Source organism: Coregonus lavaretus (genome assembly GCF_964263955.1).
Source record: "Coregonus lavaretus genome assembly, chromosome: 3".
Classification (NCBI taxonomy): Eukaryota; Metazoa; Chordata; class Actinopteri; order Salmoniformes; family Salmonidae; genus Coregonus; species Coregonus lavaretus.
Genome location: NC_139990.1, coordinates 70595802 through 70613743, shown reverse-complemented (window position 1 = coordinate 70613743; position 17942 = coordinate 70595802). Strand labels below are relative to the sequence as shown.

The 17942-nt window shown below is 42.8% G+C and overlaps 1 protein-coding gene across 1 annotated transcript; it reads right to left on the bottom strand.

The window, feature by feature from the left end:
* Nucleotides 1–668: 668 nt before the first annotated feature.
* LOC311115401 (galanin receptor type 1-like) lies at nucleotides 669–7223 on the bottom strand (the record flags this gene model as incomplete). Its single annotated transcript, XM_084157304.1, has 3 exons — nucleotides 669–986; nucleotides 6193–6258; nucleotides 6489–7223. The coding sequence occupies 3 exons, from the start codon at nucleotides 7221–7223 to the stop codon at nucleotides 669–671; spliced, it is 1119 nt and encodes a 372-aa protein (XP_084013430.1).
* Nucleotides 7224–17942: the final 10719 nt, after the last annotated feature.

The window sequence follows — 17942 nt, the reverse complement described above, 5'->3', positions numbered from 1 at the left end:
AGAGCAATAGCTAATATGTTTTAACTATTCAAAACTACTCCATAGTAGGCTACCATGTAACATATACAGCAGTAATCTCAGGCTTTAATGTGTAGAGTGAAGCTATTTTACAGACGCTCATTTCAATGGCTACTTATGACAGCAGAAATACAGCATCAAGAAGGACCAACAATATGCACATGCACAAAATATATGCACATATAAGAAGGCAAATTACCAAACATTCACAGTTGTGATGTATAATAAGACGATCAGTGAAATATCAAAGTCCACATTCTCTCCTTTCCTTGAGAGTCAGATTCAGCAATCTTACTGTCATCATGACAGAGAGAAAGAGAGAGAAAGCAAGATAGAGGAGAGGGAGCGAGAGGGAGCAAGAGAGAAAGAAAAGAAAGAGAGATGCTCACTATACATATGACAGTATGCCCAGTATGGCACATCGTCTGGCGTGGCGTTATTCTGGTGATGGAACAGCGCTGATGTGGAACTGTGTAGCTTGAACTAATATCCAGTTTTCTTCATATTGTCTGTCCATAGCCCATGCTATCCCATCCCCAACAATATCTGAACAGAAACATGGAACCTCATAGCATTTTATGTCTCAGAAGGACCCTCGAAAACAACCAATCATCATGGCCGTAGTTGAGCTGGCTCTCAGTGACCTCCAATCAGACGTTGGTGCAGTTGGTGGAGGGTGGTGTGTTGTCCACCTTGCTGCGTAACTCCTTGAGTTCGTTGAGAGGGGAGTTGGTAATCTGACACCTGAACACCTGCTTGTAGGCCTTCCTGAAGTTCTCAGAGAGGAAGGCATAGATGACAGGGTTGACGGAGGAATTGCTGTAGGCCAGGCAATGGGCCGCCACCCGGAACAAGAAGGACCACTGGGTCAGAGGGAAGTTGCCGAACTCCACCCACAGGTGGACCACATGATGGGGGAGCCATGACAGGCAGAACACCACCACCACTACAAGAACCGTCTGGGCAGTCTATTGGGGGAAGAGAGAGAGGGAGGTAAGAAGTCTCCAAGTATGAAGGGTGGCATTTGTCCTCTACAGTTTTCTTAGAAAAAATGTAATTTGACTTCTGAACTTATCTTTTAATGTCAATACATTGTCTATTTGCTATAACTGTGTGCATCCACTAAACATGTGACATGTCCCTTTATGAGATTATCTTTCAGTAGAATCTGGGATGTCTTTTGCCAAAACTAGCAGAGTCAGCTGAAAGGCCAATTTCATGCTTGCTGGCCTGCACTGCCTTTCCTCTGCATTCCTGGCTTGCAGATTGATTTACAGCTGTGTTAAATAATTAGCATGCAACATGGGAGATATATTAAAGAGCGGGAACATACTAAGAAGGCATTGGGGCTGGGCTGGAGATGTTTACAAATGTGTCTGCTTGCATATATCCCCCCCCCCCCCACACACACACACACAAACAGTCAGGGGGCTCAAAATCCCCCAAAAGACCAAATCAATGAAGCGAAACAATAGAGGTAGAACATTGTAACTTCCCCTCTGTCATCCTCACATTGAAGGGCTTTAGCTCTCCATTTAGAGGCTTTTGGAAGACCCAGTCCAGCATTGGCATCCATAACAATTCCTGTGTGTTGTTTAAACGCCTAATTGACTGAAATAACTGAGAGCAAAACTGTTAAATCAGCTAATTAACTGTGCCTCACACCTCCTACGCAGGGAATTCATTAAAACATAGTGGCATGCCAATCAAAAACAAACCCATTACCTACTCCAGGGAACAACTTTTTTTGCAGAACAGCTTAAATATGTTTTTTAAGACTGCAATCGCTAACAATCGTCTGTTGACATTTAATTTATTCAAGTATGTTTGTTATGAATTGTCAGAAAGTACTGGAATTGATATGACACATTACATTTATAACCAAGTGCATGATACAAAAATCCAGGTTTATCTGGCCTCCATTGCTCTCATGTCACGATTCCCTTTATAATAATCCAAACACATAGTCAAGATTATTTTGAGGAGTGGATTGAAAGTACAACATTTGCTTAATACGCTTGTCAAAGTAAAGTATGGGCGGCAGGTAGCTTAGTGGTTAAGAGCGTTGTGCCAGTAACCGAAAGGTCGCTGGTTCTAATCCCCGAGCCCACTAGGTGAAAAATCTGTCGATGTGCCCTTGAGCAAGGCACTTAACCCTAATTGCTCCTGTAAGTCGCTCTGGATAAGAGCGTCTGCTAAATGACCAATTATTTATTTATTTATTTAAAGGACCAATTAGGGCTAGAGTCTATTAGGGAGGATTACAGGAGCTTTAGAGATATCCCTATGAGCACAAGATGGTGAAAAGACGTTGAAAAGACGTATTTTTGTTGTGCTCACTGGGATGCCACACACGACAGTCTATAAACACCATGTACTCCTTCTGTGTGTACCTAGGGCTGATAAGTAGAGATGTTTTATAACAGTGGCAATAGTAGCATTGTTTTCCCAGCTGCTCCTGACGCGCCGTTTCACAGCATTGGAGGAGTTACTGAACTGATGGCTGGAGATCGAGGCCAGCCTCCTCCTACTCCTCACACATGCACACACATATGCGAGCACACACACGCACACACATGCGTACATACATACATACACTGAGTGTACAAAACATTATGAACACCTGCTCTTTCCATGACATAGACTGACCAGGTGAATCCAGTTGAAAGCTATGATCCCTTATTGAAGTCACTTGTTAAATCCACTTCAATCAGTGTAGATGAAGGGGAGGAGACAGGTTAAAGAAGACAATTGAGACATGGATTGTGTAGACATGGATTGTGTACGTGTGCCATTCAGAGGGTGAATAGGCAAGACAAATGATTTAAGTGCCTTTGAACGGGGTATGGTAGTAGGTGCCAGGCGCACCGGTTTGTGTCAAGAACTGCAACACTGTTTTTCACACTCAACAGTTTCCCGTGTGTATCAAGAGTGGTCCACCACCCAAAGGACATCCAGCCAACTTGACACAACTGTGGGAAGCACTGGAGTCAACATGGGCCAGCATCCCTGTGGAACGCTTTCGACACCTTGTAGAGTCCATGCCCCGATGAATTGAGGTTGTTCTGAGGGCAAAAGGTGCAACTCAATATTAGGAAGGTGTTCTTAATGTTTTGTATCCTCAGTGTACATATACTGTATGTGCACACACACACACACACACACACACACACACACACACACACACACACAGACACAGACAGACACACACATTTTATTATACATTTAATTGAACACCTTGTCTCTTGATCTGCCTATGGACACAGCCTCAGTTTACTTTACTGATTTGACACATATAATTGTATCCACAAGCTTCAACTGTAAATAAATTAGGCTGGTTGGGTGAGATGGTTGAAGGCTCAAACATGCGCATCGATTTGAACCAGGCAGCTGTATCTCATCAACTAGGTTTCCATCCAATTGGCAACATATTTTCATGAGAATATTCTAAAATCTGCATAAAAACAATATGCAAATTCTTCCGCCAGAGGTGTTTACATCAAATTGACATATTGCGGCTGTGCGTGATGGCGTAGTACACAAACAAATCATTTTTGCAGTTACATTCCCATATAAGTTAAATGGGTTTCCATCACATCTTCACATCTACTGATGGTTTTGTTACAATTTATGGGGAGTTATATAGTGAATGTGCCGACTCTGGTATTGGCACGTGCGCCTTAGCCAACAGTTTGCAGATACAGTGCGGGTATAGCCTACATGATGAGATTATTATTATTATTTGTCAAATGGCAGCCAAGCATCGAGCTCATCATCTTGCACTTTCACCACCCTGTGAAGTTCATCATAACTGATTTCATCTGTAGCCTAATGAATTGCATGCTTTCCCAAGTCGTAGTGGGAGGACCACACAACATGTAATCACGTGACTCCAAGTTTACATGATATGATGGTTATTAGTAAAAGCGGTTCCACCGCCATTTCTCACATAATTAATTTTACAGACACAAAAAGATCCCACCTTGTCTAGCATATTTAGTTTTGTGGCCATTTGGAAAGTTTACCGACAAATTAGTTGTTTCCATCAGGCCTGTTGTGTCATTTTTTGTACATGTACTTTACTCGCATTAAAAGGTTGGATGGAATCCTGATTATAGTCAAGATATTCCTATAGACAAATATTTCAGTAATCAGAGTTTATACTCATTGAATGACATTTACACTGTCTAGATGTGACAAAACGCGAATACATTTTTGTAAACACTTAGTTCAGACCATCATTACTATTTTATTGTTTAGTTGTGTGCAAGGCATATGGACCAGTGTGTTGGCATATTGTAAAAGGCCAACACTAAAGAGCCAATGTATAAAAAAATCAGAGGACACTACTGAACCGTTTATTTGGAGCATATTGGCTGGAACAAATATAGATCTCTGAGGCCCATGTGTTGGTGTGTGATACAGTCCTGACAGACGATCAGCGCAGCGCCAGGCGAGCAGCAGCAGCAGGTTGGCTCAGACAGGCAAATGGCCATCAGGAAGAGTAATGGCTGAAAGTCCAGTTTGATTGCACTTTCCCACTCTGCTGCTTTACTCAAGTGTGGTAATGGACAGGCGCTTCAGGGACACTGTAGATGGAATGTCCTGCCGATACCAATTATATATTCAACTTACAATACTGACTAAGTTTATCAGTTATTTTTCTTCGCTAGACTATTATTTTTTGCCTAGAAAACTGGCAAAGGGATGTTGGTTCTTCCATGGTATACGTTGCAGCTCTATGCAGGTGCGTCATGCACCCCAAAAAATCGGAGCTGGCACAGACTATGTGAGGATGGCTAGGGGGTTGTCTGGAGGGGGGCTTTTTGAAACAGCTTTTTCCCACAATCTAGAGCCATAATCATTATGATTAATTATTTATCAAAAATATGTCTATTTGTCTGCATATCTAAGCATACCTCTTGAGCTGTCTATGGTTCTTCTTTTAAAGAAACTAAATATGCTTCTCTGCATCTCTGCTAAAAATCTGTGTAAAAGATTGAAAGGAATGTGAGTTTTATTCAGTACATGTAGTTATTGCTTGCTTTTCTAAAGTCTACCAACCTTGCCAGTAGGCATGCCATCTAAGATAGTTAGACAAGCTAGCTACTCTAACTTGATTGATATCCTGAAATGGCTTCTTGGTAGCTAGTTATGAGGTTAAGAGATTGGGAACCTATCTGTGCCAGCTAAAGCCAACTTCATAAAATTGCTAGGTGGCTAGCAGTATTACAGAGAAACATCAACCAAAAATATATTATTATTATTTGTATTAAAAAAATTTAAACAGAACAAATCTGATATTGGCATGACGCTTCTGGCTCTATGCTTCTATACACAATGTCCCTGAAAATGGCACATTACTAAACATGGGATTTCTCAACTTACATTAAGATTGTGCAACGACTTGAACCAAATGGATCATCAACATCATCATAAACATCATCATAAAGTGCATTTAAAAGTAAGAGGGATTGGACATTGCATGATATGTTTGACATGATTATATCTTTGAAAACATATTATCCAAACTGTATTTTTAGGCTACAGGGATAGAAGCCTTATATAGCTTCAAAGATATTGTATGTTTTAACACTTCCCTAGCGCTCTAGACAAGATGTCTAGCAAAACTATTAAAGTAAAAATGTCAAAAAACAACAAAACAGGGTCCCCGCCACTTATTTGGCATACAGCTGAGCTGAGAGATGAGGCTTCAGAAAGGTAACCCCTCCCAAAATCATAGACAGCTCTCTAAATGCACGGACTGACAGTCCAAGATGATAAAACTTGTAGATTTAGTTTTAACTATATTTCGAAGCTATATGGTGTTTCTTTACATTATTGGTGTTTGTACACAAGTAATAAAACCTTATATTTTGGGTTATGATAAAGACATAGTGGGTCATAGTGGTAAGCTCATGAGACATGTACAAGTTATAATCTTCAATAATCATTGGGTAAATATCAAGAATTGAAATGACCATTGCACAGCTTTCTAAATCCCAGACTGTAGCTTTAAACTACTGTCGGTGTTGTTCCCATACTATTGCTGCTGGACAACTGGTGTGGGAGACTGTAATACTCACAACATACTGCATTTGTGGGGTTGTCCATCATACACTAATGATCACCATCAACAGTCAATATGCAAATGTTATGAATGGTTTTACATACCTTCTTTTTCGATGCCTCTGACTTTTTGGACATGTTTCTGAGTTTTTTGTGCAGGTGATTTAAAACCTGAAAATGCATAAACAATTGTGTGATGACATACCAAACAATTAATTAAAGCCTATGTTATAACAAATATGTAATAACATTATATTGAAATAATGTATTTTCAAAGGCTATCTAATTTATGTCTTAGTTGTCCCCATTTTAGAGTACCCAAACTCAGAAATTGACATAACTCATTGTGAATACAATTATCTATCAATGCAATAATAAATAAATCAGGATTTCTTGCTTACCTTTGCGTAACAGAACGAAATCAGCAGCAGGGGCATTACATAACCAAAAACAAACGTGCACACAACATAGACTTTCTTTTGGTTTTGATCCGGCCACACTTCCCAGCAATATGTGTGATTCTCATCTCTCTGGTATATGTTGTGTATGACCGCGACTGGCGCTGCCATGGCCAAAGAGAGTGTCCAAATGACCACCACTCCGATCAAAGCGTGTTTTGACACGCGGATGGAGGACGACTTTCTGGAGTGAACAATCGCAATGTAGCGGTCCACCGACATTGCGGACAAGGTGAAAATACTGACCAGCATGGAAACGGTGAAGAAATAATGAATGAACTTGCAGATAAAGGCACCCAGAACCCATGTCGGCATCATGTAAATGGTTGACTGAAAAGGGATGCAGAAAAGCAGGTAGGACAGGTCGGCGATGCTAAGGTTGAGGATGAATATGTTGGTGGTGCTCCGTGGTTTTCCGGGTTTACTACGGGCCAGCACTGTGATGACCATGGAGTTTCCCAACACTCCAAGCGTAAAGATGAGTCCGAAAACCAAAAGCGTAATGAAATTGTCCATGCCAATCCCGAACAAAAGTTTCAGATTTTCCTCCTCGAAATCCGTTCTGTTGAGATACCATGTTTCAAATTCGGTTAGGTTGTCCAAACCTGACGAGTTCATCCCTTTTTCTAGTGCTGAACTATTTTCAAATGTAAGTGTAGGGCGCACAAATACCTTCATATGTCTTCCTAAGTCGTTTGACAGTAGCTGACAGATGTTTTTGCCTATTCAGATAATAAAGGCATAATTTGTTTCAAAGTCTCTTGAGTCTCTTGAATACAGCCATCAGACAATATTGTATCTCAATTCGTTGGAATGTTCCTCATTCGTTTTCGATACAATGTAAGTGAAGATACTTTTTATGAAAAATTTTTTCAATATGTCTGAAGTTATCTGTCCAGAGTGTACTGTTCTACATATTCTTGGTGCGTAATGCAGTTGCTGTCTCCATCTGATGCGTCCTCAGTCGCCGGATGGCTCCGCGCAAATCCCTCCTCGCCCTATTTCCCCTTACAAATTATAGAAGGGGCTGGGCTGCGCGTCTCACGTCAGCTTTCAGTACCACCGCCCAAGAAAAAAGCACTCCAAAATTAAACTTGGGTCTGTCCACGCTCTCGTGGTCATAATTATGCACAATGCGATTTATAAGACATCGAATGACACCATTCTCTTGTAGGCTCAAATTTGGGGTGATTGCAATTGCTAACAGCAGTTGATTAATTGTTCAGCATTATCTCTTCATAATGTAGTGTACACTCAATGTAGTTGGCATTCATCAATCTGTGAAATGGGCTGTTGGCTTATGAAACAAGGTTATGGATATGTGGTTAGCCAATGAAGGATAGTTGGCCAGGCTTGACAAACATTATCTCATCCCAAATTATTATAAAAATGTTTTACAAGCATTAGCTACTCTCTGATAATGGTAAATTATTGTGTCTGGCACTTGTTCTGGTAGTAGGCCTACAGCATGTATTTAGGGACAGGCTACTTTATGAGATGGAAGCATTTACAGTAAAATATACACAATAGCCCATTAGTATATCCCCCAATGTTTTCCCCAGTGGATGGCCAAATGTTGGTGCCATTCCGCCTCTGCTGAACAACATCAGGACAAAGAAAAGACTAAGTGTGCTCTCTAGAACCAATCATTTCAGTTATCTCTGATATCCTTCAATTTGCTTCCCCTCACCCATATAATTTACTAACTGACAGTTGGGCACTTCCTCCATTATCACATACAGTTGAAGTCGGAAGTTTACATACACCATAGCCAAATACATTTAAACTCAGTTTTTCACAATTCCTGACATTTAATCCTAGTAAAAATTCCCTGTCTTAGGTCAGTTAGCATCACCACTTTATTTTCAGAATGTGAAATGTCAGAATAATAGTAGAGAGAATGATTTATTTAAGCTTTTATTTATTTAATCACATTCCCAGTGGGTCAAAAGTTTACATACACTCAATTAGTATTTGGTAGCATTGCCTTTAAATTGTTTAACTTGGGTCAAACGTTTCGGGTAACATTCCACAAGCTTCCCACAATAAATTGAGTGAATTTTGGCCCATTCCTCTTGACAGAGCTGGTGTAACTGAGTCAGGTTTGTAGGTCTCCTTGCTTGCACACACTTTTTCAGATCTGCCCACAAATGTTCTATAGGATTGAGGTCATGGCTTTGTGATGGCCACTCCAATACCTTGACTTTGTCCTTAAGACATTTTGCCACAACTTTGGAAGTATGCTTGGGGTCATTGTCCATTTGGAAGACACATTTGCGACCAAGCTTTAACTTCCTGACTGATGTCTTGAGATGTTGCTTCAATATATCCACATCATTTTCCTTCCTCATGATGCCATCTATTTTGTGAAGTGCACTTGTCCCTCCTGCAGCAAAGCACCCTCACTGCATAATGCTGCCACCCCCGTGCTTCATGGTTGGGATGGTGTTCTTCGGCTTGCAAGCAACCCCCTTTTTCCTCCAAACATAACGATGGTCATTATGGCCAAACAGTTCTATTTTTGTTTAATCAGACCAGAGGACATTTCTCCAAAAAGTACGATCTTTGTCCCCATGTGCAGTTGCAAACCATAGTCTGGATTTCTTATGGCGGTTTTGGAGCAGTGGCTTCTTCCTTGCTGAGTGGCCTTTCAGGTTATGTCGATATAGGACTCGTTTTACTGTGGATATAGATACTTTTGTACCTGTTTCCTCTAGCATATTCACAAGGTCCTTTGCTGTTGTTCTGGGATTGATTTGCACTTTCGCACCAGAGTACGTTCATCTCTAGGAGCCAGAACGTGTCTCCTTCCTGAGCGGTATGACAGCTGCGTGGTGCCATGGTGTTTATACTTGCGTACTATTGTTTGTACAGATGCAAGTGGTACCTTCAGGTGTTTGGAAATTGCTCCCAAGGATGAACCAGACTTGTGGAGGTCTACAAAAAAAATGTCTGAGGTCTTGGCTGATTTCTTTTGATTTTCCCATGATGTCAAGCAAAGAGGCCCTGAGTTTGAAGGTAGGCCTTGAAATACATCCACAGGTACACCTCCAATTGACTCAAATTATGTCAATTAGCCTCTCAGAAGCTTCTAAAGCCATGACATCATTTTCTGGAATTTTCCAAGCTATTTAAAGGCACAGTCAACTTAGTGTATGTAAACTTCTGACCCACTGGAATTGTGATACAGTGAATTGTATGTGAAATAATCTGTCTGTAAACAATTGTTGGAAAAATGACTTGTGTCATGCACAAAGTAGCCAAAACTATAGTTTGTTAACAAGACATTTGTGGAGTGGTTGAAAAACAAGTTTTAATGACTCCAACTTAAGTGTATGTAAACTTCCGACTTCAACTGTATGTGCAGGACTAAACAGCACAGATGAGATTTATGACTGGTGGATCATGCTTAAACACAAACACACACACACACACACACACATACATGCACGGGGACACACATATGCACACACACGCACATAAACACACACATGCACGCACACACAAACGCACACGCGCAAACAAACACACTATATGTGGGACTTGTACAGTTCTTTGTTAGCGTATGGGACTCTATAGTACACTGTGAGTTATGACCTATTGTCCAAGATTTTGGCTGTTGATTAAGATTAGACAGTGTGACACAAAAACCCTGCTGTAGCCTATTGTTGGGGTGTCATAGAGCTCTGGGGTATGATTTACCAATATACTTGGAGATATCAAAGAAAAACAATAACCATGCTATAACTGGAATTGAAATGGAACTGACCACCATCTCTTCTCAGGACATCCAGGCATTCTGAAGGTGTCACGCCCTGACTCTAGGGACTTGTATTTGTTGAGTCAGGGTGTGTATTTTCTGTGTTGGGTTTGTCTATGTTAGTTTCTAGATCGTTTAGATCTATGTTGGCCAGGGTGGTTCCCAATCAGAGGCAGCTGTAGCTCGTTGTCTCTGATTGGGGACCATACTTAGGCAGCCCTTTGGCACCAGTCAGTTGTGGGATCTTGTTCCGTGTGAGGTATGTTATTTGTCTACCTTGGACTTCACGTTTCGTTTGTTGTTTTGTCGTGTGTTCAGTACGTAAATAAATATGAATGCATATCACGCTGCGCCTTGGTCCTTCTCGTTCATGAACGATCGTGACAGAAGATCCCACCAATCCTGGATCAAGCAGCGTGACGAGGAGAGAGGATGGACTTGGGAGGAGATGAGAGAGAGGCTGGCAAGAAGTATGGAGGCCCTGATCACGGTGGAGAGACAAGCCCAAAAAGAAATGGGGGGGGGGGGCTCACGCCGTGGACGACGAGGCAGCAGGAGGCCGCGACAGGGCGGTTCCGCTGGTTAGCAGAAGAGGCCACCAGATTAGGGGGGCCATTGGTTCAGAGGGAGCAGAAGGAAAGTGTAGAGGCACGGCGAGAGGAGCTGGCTAGGCAGCAGAAGGAGCGGGGGTTAATGAGGAACCCAGTCCCACTCCTCGCACCAATCAAGTGCTGCGTGTCGCCAGTCCGGTCCGGCCCGTTACTGCTTCCCGCACTAAGCCAGTGGTGTGTGTTCCCAGTATGGTTCGGCCCGTTCCTGCTCCTCGCATCAAGCCAGTGGTGCGCGTCACCAGCCCGGCCCGGCCTGTTCCTGCCCCTCGCACCAAGCCAGTGGTGCGCGTCGCCAGCCCGGTCCGGCCTGTTCCTGTCCCTCGCACAAAGTCAGTGGTGCGCGTCGCCAGCCCGGCCCGGCCTGTTCTTGACCCTCGCACCAAGCCAGTGGTGCGCGTCACCAGCCCGGCCCGGCCTGTTCCTGCCCCTCGCACCAAGCCAGTGGTGCGCGTCGCCAGCTCGGTCCGACCTGTTCCTGTCCCTCGCACCAAGCCAGTGGTGCGTGTTCCCAGTCCGGCCCGGCCTGTTCCTGCTCCCCGCACCAAGCCAGTGGTGCGCGTCGTCAGCCCAGTCCGGCCCGTTCCTGCTCCCCGCACCAAGCCAGTGGTGCGTGTGTCCAGTCCGGCACGGCCCGTGCCTGTTCCACCGGTGCCGGTCAGCTGCTCCACTCTGGAGCCAGAGCAATCCGCTCCACTGGGGTCCAGTCCAGCTCCGGTCAGCGGCTCCACTCCGGAGCCAGAGCAGTCCGCTCCACCGGGGTCAAGTCCAGCACCGGTCAGCGGTTCCAGTCCAGACCCAGACGTCAGCCCCTCTCCAGGTTCGGGGTCTCCCACACCAGGGTCCAGACAGGGCGTGGTACTTCGTGGGAGGAAGGAGAGAGGAAGCAGCGCACCGAGGTCCAGACCAGACCAGGGGCGCAACGGGGAGGTGGAGAGTAAGTGGTTGTCACACCCGGAGCCGGATCCGCCTCCGAGGCGGAATGCCCACCCGGCCCATACCCTGTTAGGTTTATGTGGCGCGGTCGGAGTCCGCACCTTTGGGGGGGGGGTACTGTCACGCCCTGACTCTAGGGACTTGTATTTGTTGAGTCAGGGTGTGTATTTTCTGTGTTGGGTTTGTCTATGTTAGTTTCTAGATCGTTTAGATCTATGTTGGCCAGGGTGGTTCCCAATCAGAGGCAGCTGTAGCTCGTTGTCTCTGATTGGGGCCCATACTTAGGCAGCCCTTTGGCACCAGTCAGTTGTGGGATCTTGTTCCGTGTGAGGTATGTTATTTGTCTACCTTGGACTTCACGTTTCGTTTGTTGTTTTGTCGTGTGTTCAGTACGTAAATAAATATGAATGCATATCACGCTTCGCCTTGGTCCTTCTCGTTCATGAACGATCGTGACAGAAGGTTATTTTTCTATGCCTGTGTTAATGCTACGGCGCTGGCCTCAGCTGGGAGATGAAATGGAATGGACCCAGAAGTTCAGCGAGCGCTGCCCTAGGAGCTATGGCAACAGAGCCACGATGCAAGGTAGAGTGTATTTCCCTCATTGTCCTGGGTCAGGGTCGAGTGGCTTTTCTCAGCCCAGCTAGCACCGGGCTATCAGTGCATACCCAAACACACATTTTCAAACAGCACCCATATCACCCCAATCATGGCAGCTGTGTTTACCCACATTAGCAGAGAGTCAACACCACAGGCAGAAATAAGTAAACCTGCCATTTGAGTCGGAACAATTCCACTGGCTTCAAGACCTTTTGCTTCACAGACAACAAAGGCCTTGTGTCTGACATGGTTACACAAACACAGGGCACCTAGACCACTTTATTGCTTCCGATACTTCTGGACAAGGGAGAGTAGGCTTATAAGCTATATCTTATTCTTCATTTGGCTAAATGTCATTGTTTACTGCACTCTTTCATTCAATAAACACAAGGAAAATATATTTTAGACAGCCCTAGTATTTTCATAAGAAATTATCAATAGCATCCAGGTTTTATTCACAGGGCTTAATGTGATTGAGATAACTATGGAATGACGTAAACAGATTGACACCAAACAAATGACGGCAATCATAAAGATTATTTCACAAGTAAATATATTATTTCAAAATGAAAGTAAACAGTGAGGTTTATATAGTTATTAGATTTTTTATCTGGTTTATGTGAGCCTTATGACTCCAGATGATGATCATTGTTAAGAAAGAAACAGCAACATTGAGACAGGATGATGTACAGCATCAACACACACACAAATGCCAATAAACACAATCAATGTCAGAATATTCTTAAATATACTTAAAACAGACAACATCCATTTACACTATCAACTTATCGGCATCAACCTTTTCAGAATTGTTCATATTGCCAAACAAATAACTGAGAATACAGGTTATAGAAAAATAGTCCACGTTGTTAATATTGAATTTTACTTCCACTAGATGGAGCTGTTCTATATTGAAGAGATTGGGTTGTCTAATGCAGCGGTGACAGTCATTCATTAGCTGATTAACTGAACTACTTAATTGAACGCTTAATACAGGCAGCCTAAATAGGTGTGGAATAAATTAAGATGTGAGCTTTTTCTGTACTTACAGCAGCAAACACGCAATGAGAATCAAAACAAACCTTTACAATCAAATAAGTACGTAGAATGTATATGCAAATACAGTGGGGAAAAAAGTATTTAGTCAGCCACCAATTGTGCAAGTTCTCCCACTTAAAAAGATGAGAGAGGCCTGTAATTTTCATCATAGTACACGTCAACTATGAGACAAAATGAGGAAAAAAAATCCAGAAAATCACATTGTAGGATTTTTTATGAATTTATTTGCAAAATATGGTGGAAAATAAGTATTTGGTCAATAACAAAAGTTTCTCAATACTTTGTTATATACCCTTTGTTGGCAATGACACAGGTCAAACGTTTTCTGTAAGTCTTCACAAAGTTGTCACACACTGTTGCTGGTATTTTGGCCCATTCCTCCATGCAGATCTCCTCTAGAGCAGTGATGTTTTGGGGCTGTCGCTGGGCAACACAGACTTTCAACTCCCTCCAAAGATTTTCTATGGGGTTGAGATCTGGAGACTGGCTAGGCCACTCCAGGACCTTGAAATGCTTCTTACGAAGCCACTCCTTCGTTGCCCGGGCGGTGTGTTTGGGATCGTTGTCATGCTGAAAGACCCAGCCACGTTTCATCTTCAATGCCCTTGCTGATGGAAGGAGGTTTTCACTCAAAATCTCACAATACATGGCCCCATTCATTCTTTCCTTTACACGGATCAGTCGTCCTGGTCCCTTTGCAGAAAAACAGCCCCAAAGCATGATGTTTCCACCCCCATGCTTCACAGTAGGTATGGTGTTCTTTGGATGCAACTCAGCATTCTTTGTCCTCCAAACACGACGAGTTGAGTTTTTACCAAAAAGTTCTATTTTGGTTTCATCTGACCATATGACATTCTCCCAATCCTCTTCTGGATCATCCAAATGCACTCTAGCAAACTTCAGACGGGCCTGGACATGTACTGGCTTAAGCAGGGGGACACGTCTGGCACTGCAGGATTTGAGTCCCTGGCGGCGTAGTGTGTTACTGATGGTAGGCTTTGTTACTTTGGTCCCAGCTCTCTGCAGGTCATTCACTAGGTCCCCCCGTGTGGTTCTGGGATTTTTGCTCACCGTTCTTGTGATCATTTTGACCCCACGGGGTGAGATCTTGCGTGGAGCCCCAGATCGAGGGAGATTATCAGTGGTCTTGTATGTCTTCCATTTCCTAATAATTGCTCCCACAGTTGATTTCTTCAAACCAAGCTGATTCAGATCTTCCCAGCCTGGTGCAGGTCTACAATTTTGTTTTTGGTGTCCTTTGACAGCTCTTTGGTCTTGGCCATAGTGGAGTTTGGAGTGTGACTGTTTGAGGTTGTGGACAGGTGTCTTTTATACTGATAACAAGTTCAAACAGGTGCCATTAATACAGGTAACGAGTGGAGGACAGAGGAGCCTCTTAAAGAAGAAGTTACAGGTCTGTGAGAGCCAGAAATCTTGCTTGTTTGTAGGTGACCAAATACTTATTTTCCACCATAATTTGCAAATAAATTCTTTAAAAATCCTACAATGTGATTTTCTGGATTTTTTTCCCTCAATTTGTCTGTCATAGTTGACGTGTACCTATGATGAAAATTACAGGCCTCTCATCTTTTTACGTGGGAGAACTTGCACAATTGGTGGCTGACTAAATACTTTTTTCCCCCACTGTATTTGGTTTGGACAACCAACAAATACTGTTTCCTAGACTGTGAGCACTAAAAGCTGTATTGTGAACACCCCGTGTTCCTGGCAACGCACCACAAATAAGACTCTGTTCCCTCTGTGATTGGTCCGTCATTTTGTCAGATAACAGAGCTTTGTGTTGTGCCTCTATTTTATGCTATTTCATCCTTGGCTCACCTAGCTACGGATATAATGCCCATTACAGGCTTTCTGAGCACTAGGGGAAAAAACCCCAGAATGACCTGTACATTGTCTTCCGGTGTTGTTGCAGTGAACATTGCCTGAGTGTTCTGAGGGAGACTCACTATTTCCAGAGCACCTTAGAACAGCAGCTTACTTGTAAAGTCCACGTATTGAGGCTTTAGCCATATGCAAATGTGCAATAGTGAGGACAATGACAATAGCCAACTGAACAAATATCCATCCCAATCAGATGGTCAAAATAATGGTGATAAGTTATAGCATCAATAACACAATGACCATTCACAAATCAACGTGAAGCCCTGGATGCACACCCTAATCTGTTTCACCTGTCTTGTTCTTGTCTCCATCCCCACCAGGTGTCTTCCATTTTTCCCCATTATCCCCTGTGTATTTATAGCTGTGTTTTCTGTTTGTCTGTTGCCAGTTTGTCTTGTATTGTCAGGTCGTCCCAGAGTGTTTCCTGTTTTCCCTGCTCTCTAGTTTTTTGTTTCTAGCCTTTCCGGTTCTGACCTTTCTGCCTGCCCTGACCCTGACCCTGAGCCTGCCTGCCGTTCTGTACCTGCCTGATTCTGACCTGGTTTATGAACTTCTGCCTGTCCTGGCCCTGAGCCTGTCTACCGTCCTGTACCTGTCGGACTCTGACCTGGTTACGAACCTCTGCCTGTCCTCGACCTGCCCTTTTGCCTGCCCCCTGTGTTATAATAAATTATCTGAGAACTGAACCATCCCCCTCCTGTATCTGCATCTGGGTCATATCCTGAGTCGTGATTCTGGAATGGAAATGTCACTGCTTTAATGGTAGATTTAGCTCCCCCCCACACACACTCTAGATGATTGCCTCCCAAAGGAGAAACCAGGACTTCTTGATAATGATCAGAGTTCTACGAGGACGCCATGACTGATTATCAACATAGAGACATTTCATGTGGAAAGGGCGGAAAACAACAATAAAATTGAGTAACATGAGATGGAAAATCTCTGTTTGCAATCTCTATATTTCCTGCTCCTAAGTTACCTGAATGGAAATGACATCACCTGTGTCCAAAAGTCTCCAATCAGCATAATTGCATTGGTCATTATTGATGAGCGACAAACACAGATTCCTGTAATAACCATAAAGAGGTTGTCCAGGGTCGTGATCACTGGGCACCAAACAGAAGAAAATGGACTGACACCGAGGGACTACTGTATCTCAACTTGTTCAATATGAATCGCTCGCTTTTCTTTTTCGTTGCAATGTTTTGCAATGGTGTGCACTAATGAATATGACCCAGGATTGTATGGTTTGCTGTATGGTCTATTTACATTTTAGTCATTTAGCATATGCTCTTATCCAGAGCAACTTACAGTTAGTGAGTGCATACATTTTTCATACTATGGTCTATTGCTAATTAATCATACAGTATGTAACATTTCCATAAAATAGTTCATTTCTTACATGCACAATAAAACCAGAGATCTTTGGTCACGTTTCCTTGTCTGAGCTGGAACTCAGAAAGAATATGAGCTATTACAACCTATTTCTACCATAATTTGCTTTTTTTCCTTAACTTTCATTGTTTGATTCCATCTGACAATTATAGCGGGGCAGAAAAGCACTAACTTTCAAGGAAATTGAAAGTGAATGGCTAAATAGTTTTGTATTTGTCCCTGAACACCTGATCCTGTGGGTCTACTGTGTTAATGCTTCGATGCAACCCCAAACAGATAGAAAATGAGTGGGAAAAGCAATTTGATGAAATATTTGCATGAGCAATTTCAACTCTGGGTTTGATTAGAATTCAAATATGGTCTTTTGAGGAATTGGAAAAATATATATATTTATAAGACCTTGATGTGACTTGGTAATTTTACAGTAAGGGTGCCTGGGTTGTCACAGGGCGACATAACTTACAAATTATCAAAATGCACAGTGCAAAATTCTTCCCCCAAAATGATCTTGCTTAAAATTATAGCAGCAATTATTGTTAAGTGAAAGTGATATTTTCTAATTAGCATAAAACCCATCCGCCTATGTCACACTTCCGCATCTGCGGTGAAAGGTGACAGAGCTAGAGCGGTGTTTGTTAAACCATGAGACATCCCGAAAATCGCCGTTTTGCGCTATGACCGCCACAAGTGTCAGGAGACTCGTCTGAAGTCGGTAGAGCCGATCTACCAACTTCTGTCTGTAGCGTCTGAACCACTTGTGCTACACACTAATGCTAACCCCTCTGTGCAAAGGTGAGACTCTCACGAACATGTATATGTCGGTTGTTTTTCTCTATGACGCCCACAGGCATCACAAGAGTCGTCTGAATGTCCCTGGTACCAGTTGAAAAAATTCATGGAAGTATATATGGAGACTGTTTAATGCCAAAAATATTCACTTCAGAACAAACTTCCTTTTAATATGTTTTTGGGATTATGTTGTTCCATGTAGTGAATCTGTTATTCAATGCGTTTGTATGGGCTAATAGCAGTAAGACCAAAAATACGTTTTTTAATCAAATAATTGTTTTATATATGTTTTTATACTTCAGGGGGTCTTAAAATTCCAAATCCAATAGCTAAATGATCCTTGGTATG